The 7,341-nt window shown below is 36.6% G+C and overlaps 1 protein-coding gene across 1 annotated transcript in view; it reads right to left on the bottom strand.

The window, feature by feature from the left end:
- Positions 1 to 6,814, bottom strand: part of LOC110156532 (DEP domain-containing mTOR-interacting protein-like) — an 18,605-nt gene extending 11,791 nt beyond the window's left edge. Inside the window, exon 1 of the mRNA XM_020920726.2 lies at positions 6,685 to 6,814. Coding sequence (XP_020776385.1) covers positions 6,685 to 6,703 — 19 coding nt within the window. The 5' untranslated portion in view covers positions 6,704 to 6,814. The remainder of the gene's footprint in view (positions 1 to 6,684) is intronic.
- Positions 6,815 to 7,341: the final 527 nt, after the last annotated feature.

Here is a 7,341-nt window from a genome sequence, read left to right as displayed (position 1 = left end):
TGAACAGAGTGGAGTTCAGAAACACAGAGGAGCACCACCTGATGATGTCACAAGGTGGAACTAAAGGATTACTAAAAGAAACAAACCACCAGGTGTGTTTTTGAGGAGGGAGCAGTGTTATAACATGACTTAAAGCTCACAAGTGTCAGTTTTGAGTAATAAATGAGATTTAAAGCCTCACTGCAGAACTTTTCATCACATTAGAACAGAATTACTGAAAGAATAAAAAGTTAATAATGAAATAAATTATTGTTGTAATTATTGTAATTAATAGTAGAGACAATTATTATTATCCTTATTATTATTGTTATTATAATAATAATAATTATTATTATTATTATTATTAGTAGTAGTAGTAGTAGTAGTAGTAGTAGTAGTAGTAGTAGTATTGTTGTTGTTGTTAAATAAATAAATAGGTAACACTTTATAATAACTACACATTACTTAGCCTTAATAAAGCATGAACAAAGACTTAATTAATAATGAACAAAGATTTAATTAATAATGATTCACACTTAGTAAATGCTTAATAAAGCGTAATTAGTCTTCACTTTAGAAAAGCTCACAGAAAGACTTTACTAACAGATAAACGCTGCCTGAATCATCATTGCATTGCATTATTAGTAAATCATTCTCTCATAGTTTACTAATGATTAATAATTGCACAAATGGTTAGTTCATGAGTAATTAAGTATGAAATAATTATGAGTAACTATTTCCAGCACAGGCAAATTAAGTGCAAGCGCTAATTAAGGTAGTAATTAAGTAGTTACTAAGTGTGAATCATTATTAATTAAGTCTTTGTTCATGCTTTATTAAGACTAAATAAGGTGTAGTTATTATAAAGTGTTACATAAATAAATAAATTACATAAATAAATAAACTAATAAATAAAAATAAATGCCTGAAGGATTCTGCTTTGAGATTGTGACGGATGGTGAAGGAAAATGATGATGGTGAAAATAATATTGGACTAAAAACTTATTTAAAAATGGGGAAGAAAAAAAATGCCTTTAAATTATGATTTGAGTTTATAATAAATGACAAAAAATTATGAAAGGAAATGATGATGGTGAAAATAATATTGGTGAAAAAAAAATATCGGTTTAAGTATAGGGACATTTATTTATTTATTTATTTATTTATTATTATTATTATTATTATTATTTTAATGTATTTATTTATTTAAAAATGGGAGGGTAAAAAATTGAAAAAAATAAAATAAAAAAGAGTGAATTCAGAATTCAGTTGTGAATTGGCCGCAGGGTGGCCCAGCGGTGTGTTTATGTTGCACTATCATATTACTTTTGTTTAATTTGGCCAGATTTGTGTTAGAGTGTGTTGTTGTTGTTGTTGTTGTTGTTTTGTATTTGTTGTGGGTGTTGCTTTATATTTTGGTCTTTTGTTTTATGCTGATTATTGTATTTGTTAAATGTTGATCGTTGTATTTTTTATGTTATATTCTGTTGTCCTTAATAAAAAAAATTTAAAAAAGTTTAGGAAAAACTGAAGTCAACAGGAGGAGGATGAGGAGGAGGAGGTACATGTGACTGTGGCAAAGTTCAGAATCAGTTGTTTTGCTGTAAAAGTGAAACTCCAGCGTCAGGGTCAAAGTTCAGAGGTCACAGAGACGTATGACCTCATGGCATGGAGGGAGGTCGGACCCGGAGCAGGTGATCCGGGTGAAAGGGAAACAACAAGGGCGGGGCCAGATCTGTGTTTGTCCTGATTATTGGTCCTGAAAGTGTCAGTCAATCAATCGTCTGTGTCCACATTCTGGAGCAGGAGTCTCTTACTACTACTACTACTACTACTACTACTTACTACTACTACTCCTACTACTACTCCTACTACTACTACTACTACTACTGCTACTACTACTACAAAACCAAAATACCACACAGATACTTGTTTTAACAGTCACAAGAAACGACTATTTATAAAAGCCACAGCGATTTTAGATGAGGTACAGTTACAGTTACAGATGCCTAGGCCTGTAACGATAACAGATTTTGCTGGACGATTAATTGACCGATAATTTATTGCGATAAACGATAATATTGACATTTTGAGACCAATTTCAACTAATACAATGACCATGGAAAAAAAATGCAAATACATCCTCTCAATGATCAATAAACCTTACTTTCTAAAGAACATTTCACACAGGAACTTCAAGACAAAAAAAAAACAAAACAAAAAAAAACAACAGGAATAAATAAAACAGACTTGTTCACACAGGACTAGTCTAATGTGTCTGGCTTACAACAATGACTTGTTTACAAAAATGCACTTGAATAAACCATTGCTTAACCAAATACAACCAAAGCAATAAATAAAATGGATTATTAACTCTTCCTTCACCCCAGACACGTCCTCCAGCTCCTCCGGGGGGACCCCGAGGCGTTCCCAGGCCAGCCCAGAGACATAGTCCCTCCAGCGTGTCCTGGGTCTTCCCTGTGGCCTCCTCCCGGTGGGACATGCCCAGAACATCTCCCGAGGGAGGCGCCCAGGAGGCATCCGGAACAGATGCCCGAGCCACCTCACCTGGCTCCTCTCGACGTGGAGGAGGAGGGTGAAGTCTGGGAGTCCCTGCTTAAACTGTTGCCCCCGCGACCTGGCCCCGGATAAGCGGAAGAAAATGGATGGATGGATTATTAAGTCTCTGTAACAAAATTGCCGTTAAAAGTGATTTTAGTCACTGATTTACATTGGAATATTGTGTCTTGTCTCTCTGTGGCTGCTGCTGTTGCCTCGTCAGTTTGGTCTTGAAGTGTTCGTATTAACCTGCGACACAGGATGTTATTTCGCTCTGAGGGAGCCTCTGTCCTGTCCGGTGTCGTGTTAGTCGTCCCAGGGACAGGGATAGTTCTGTCGCTGGGGTTTGGGTTTATATCAGCTGTTGGGGTTTGAGACATTTCTGAAACTAAATGTAATGTTGCTTGAAATAAGAAAACACACTTATTCCATTGGTCGATCATTTGACTTGTCAAGTTGAATCGACTCAAATAAAGTCAAATGTTCTCAATTGAAGTCATTTTAACTTTTTTTTTTTTTACAGTGTAGGCATCAAAATAATACATGTACAATGGTAATAGGCATTTAATCAATCAAATGTTACTTATTCAGCACAGGAATCTCTTGGTGAGATACTGATGTCATACGGTGCATCCAAAAATGGTTAAAAGCTCTTAGGAAGTTCCTTTCCTCCATGACCACGACAAGGACCGTCTGAACTGATCAGTGAAGGTAGGAAGGAGTAAGGAAAGGAGCAGTTATGCTTCCTTTCATTGCTCCTTCCTAGTTCCTAACCAGCGGTAAGGAACTATAACCTGATTCCTCAGCCGGTTTCACTTTGTGGAAACCGTCTGACCTTGCAGCATTAGAATTCATTCGCTCCACTTTTTTTATTTAACCATTTGCTGTTGTTTGGTTGTATAAAATGTTCACTATCGGGGCTAACTAGTATATTAAGCTTTTCCCAAATCCCGTAGGAAGAAGGACAATAACGTCTTTCCCCTTGATAAAATTCACCAAACATTCTCTTTGTTCCAGCTCAGGAATCGTTGCCAACACAGAATATCTGGCTCTATTTATATTTATATCTTTGGATGTATATATATTGCTTTTTGCTCGAACTCGCTCTTCCGGAGTTCTTGCAAACCATCAAGTATATTCCGATTCCTGACCTAGTCGCTGGAGAGAAATGGAATTGAGCGGAGGCAGTAGGTGGCACCAGACTGACTAAAGGAGCTATGAGGTTTAATCCCACAATTCACAGCGCAGATCAAACTAAACATTTCCAGACACTATTGTACAAGTTCTACACCGCAGCAGATTCTTCATTTAAATCTTCGGTGTAAATAAACTCAACTTTATAAAATATAAACCAGAACCACTAGAACCACATCAATCTGACATTATAATGTGTTTAATGCAGATTTGACACATTTGTTTATGATTTAAAGAAACAAAACTTCACTAATTTGCATAAACTATAAGCACTGAAAAAAACGTCTCTCTCCGTCTTCTGTGGGACTAAAGGACACGACTGAGTGGAATATGAGTGTTCTCTCTGTGACAGAGGATGTGCTGCTGATGTTCAGTCTGTTCTATGCTTCTATTGCACTGGAGATTTTTTTTTTTTTCTTTTCAGAGATTATACTTGTGCAGGTTTAATGCGGCTCTTTATTTAACAGCCATGTCACTCACTTGATTTACATCAGCTCCTGGTTTGTGATGAAAAAAGTGAAAGGTTTAAATCATTCTCATAAGACTCGTGCAGTAGTTGTTGTAGTCCATTTCTGGGAGTTGTAGTTTTGACTGGTTTGGAGCATCCAGATCCACCTAAAGCAGCGATAGCTCCTTCTCCTCACTGCTCCTTCCTCCTTGGTCCTTATCGTCGACCTCATGACCTCAAGCTCCCAGACGTCAGCGATAAAGAGAAGGATAAAGAGAAGGAACACAGGGAGGTGTTTTTGCCCAGTTTCAGATGGAGCCGTAGTTTCAGCTGGAGCAGGGGCCTAGAGAACTCTGTGGGTGATTCACTGTTTTTTAAAAGAAATCTCCAAACTTCTGATCCACAAATTTTTCTTCTTCTCATTCTTTGTTTGGGATCAGCTCCACAAACTCGTCATCTTAAAGTTAAAGTCTGGGGTTGGATAACGGCGACACTTTTGAACACTTCAATCTGAGCTTTGTTTGAACACAGTCTGACCAAAAAGAAATGATTTATCTGCGCTACATCAGGTGAGATCATTTGTACTTTTAAACACATCTCTCATAAATAACATTAGTCACAGTCTCTCACCTTTTAACTGAAAATCAAAGTCCTGATCCACTGGATCATGAACTGTCGCACTGATCACAGCTCCTCAAAAAGTGCTCTTTAAATACTTTTTTGGATTTCTTTTTTTTTTTCAGACGTACCTTGTGTCACCATGGTAACTGCTGAACATTCCGCCATAGACATGCATGTAGAATATCCCCACTGAAAAGAGTCAGCACTGAGAGAGAAGACGCTGAACCTTGTGCCGGTGTTTATTTCGTGTGGATAGGCCCAGTAATTAAAGATATGAACCATAAACCAGGTCAACACATCCGCATCATAAACTGTAATCAAACAAATCTTATCATCTCCAAATGTCAGATGAGTCAAGATACAACATCCATTTAATGCCACACTGCGGAACATCTCCATGAAGACGAGAAGACACTAGGTCAGGAGACACACAAGATACAAGATGATAGAAGGCGTCTGACCAAGAGTGGAAAGTACTCAATTACATTTACTCACGTTACTGTAATTAGCTTTTATGAGTAATTTGTTATTTTTATTTACTTATTTTTTAAGCAGTTTTAAAAATAGGTCATTTTACTTTTACTCAAGCACATTTGGACTCAAGTATTTTACTTGACATTGGAACCTGCCCTCGTTACTGAGTAAAATCAGACTGACAGAGAAAAAAAAAAAAATCTACCAGGGAAATGAAAGTAAATTGCGCGGGCTTGAACGTGCAGCATGTTCCTCTAGAATGTTCAGTGAGGAACAGAAGCGTCAGTGTGTGTTGGATGTGGATGAGGCTGGAGCCACAGATCGAGGTCGTCATGACGATGTTCAACAAGAAGATGCACTGAATCATTCTGGAGAGGAAAGAGAAGGAAACCTCTGGCCAAACCTCAGACAGACGTAAAATACAGAAGAACATAATAATACAAGTGTTAAAACAGCAAGTGTTAAAACAGCAAGTGTTAAAAAGTGTTAAAAAAGTAAGTGTTAAAATAGTAAGTGTTAAAAAAGTAAGTGTTAAAAAAGTGTTTAAACAGTAAGTGTTAAAACAGTAAATGTTAAAATAGTAAGTGTTAAAATATTAAGTGTTAAAATACTAAGTGTTAAAAAAGTGTTAAAACAGTAAGTGTTAAAATAGTAAGTGTTAAAATAATAAGTGTTAAAATAGTAAGTGTTAAAACAGTAAGTGTTAAAATAGTAAGTGTTAAAATAATAAGTGTTAAAAAAGTAAGTGTTAAAACAGTAAGTGTTAAAATAATAAGTGTTAAAAAGTAAGTGTTAAAACAGTAAGTGTTAAAAAAGTAAGTGTTAAAACAGTAAGTGTTAAAATAGTAAGTGTTAAAATAGTAAGTGTTAAAACAGTAAGTGTTAAAATAGTAAGTGTTAAAACAGTAAGTGTTAAAATATTAAGTGTTAAAATACTAAGTGTTAAAAAAGTGTTAAAACAGTAAGTGTTAAAATAGTAAGTGTTAAAATAATAAGTGTTAAAATAGTAAGTGTTGGTGAGCTCAGTTGTCTTTAAAACATACAAAGTTTGACCTGAACAAAGTTTGTCTTTAACACCTAAAAGTTTATTAAAACAACTTGAGCTGGATTAGATTTATGACTCATCCTTTTTTTTTACATCAAATAACTGAAAGTAATTAATTAACTTTTACTCGAGTAGATTTTTAGATGGTTAGTTTTAATTTTACTTGAGTAGGAATTAAGCAAAGTAAAGATACTTGAACTTAATTACAATTTTTCAGTACTTTTTCCACCTCTTCGTCTCCAGAGGTATACCTGACACACAGGAGGAGGATGGGAGGGCATCTGACACACAGGTGTATATCAGTAGATCGCCACCTCAAGTTTTAAGGTCTCAAATATGTCAATTTGTTTTGAAATGCTCCTACCTGTATTTCTTGGTCCCATGTTTGTGGCCCATAAAATGCAGTATTATCCTAAAAAGTACTCCAGACCTGAAATACTGATGTAGTACTACTGTCGTACTACTGCAGTAGAAGTACAGAGGCAGTAGAAGTATGAGAGGAGCCGTGGTGTGTTCACAGACCTGGAAAAAAACAGGACGCTGCAAAAACAATCAACTCCTGACAATTATTAATCTGAAAGTAAACAGTGAACGAGTGCAAAGAAGAGAGAGAGAAGAGGGGAGGAGGAGAGAAAGGAGGGAGAGCAGGGGAGGAGAGGAGGAAAGATGGAAAGAAAAAAGAGAGAGATGGAGGGAGAGAGGAGACAAGAAGAGTGAGCCAGAAAGAGAAAAAGAGGAGTGGGAGAGAGCTTAAGTAAAGTGTGAGAGAGAGGAGGGGAGAGAAAGAAGAAAGACAGAGGAGAGAGAGAGAGGTGGAGGAAGGAGAAGAAGAGAGAAGAGGAGAGAAGACACGAGAGAGAGAAGAGAGACGGGGATAGCAGAAGAGAAAGAAAAAGAAGGAGGAAAGAGAAAAAGAGGAAAGAAGAAGGGCTGAGAGAAGGATGAGAGGAGAGGAGAGGAGAGGAGAGGGAGATGAAAGAGAGCTGCCCCCTGCTGGACACAGTCTGTTTCTCTTCACTCT

Source organism: Boleophthalmus pectinirostris, unplaced genomic scaffold (assembly GCF_026225935.1).
Source record: "Boleophthalmus pectinirostris isolate CB_2022bp ecotype Guang Dong unplaced genomic scaffold, ASM2622593v1 HiC_scaffold_21, whole genome shotgun sequence".
Taxonomy (NCBI): domain Eukaryota; kingdom Metazoa; phylum Chordata; class Actinopteri; order Gobiiformes; family Gobiidae; genus Boleophthalmus; species Boleophthalmus pectinirostris.
This window is presented reverse-complemented; position numbering and strand designations above follow the sequence as displayed.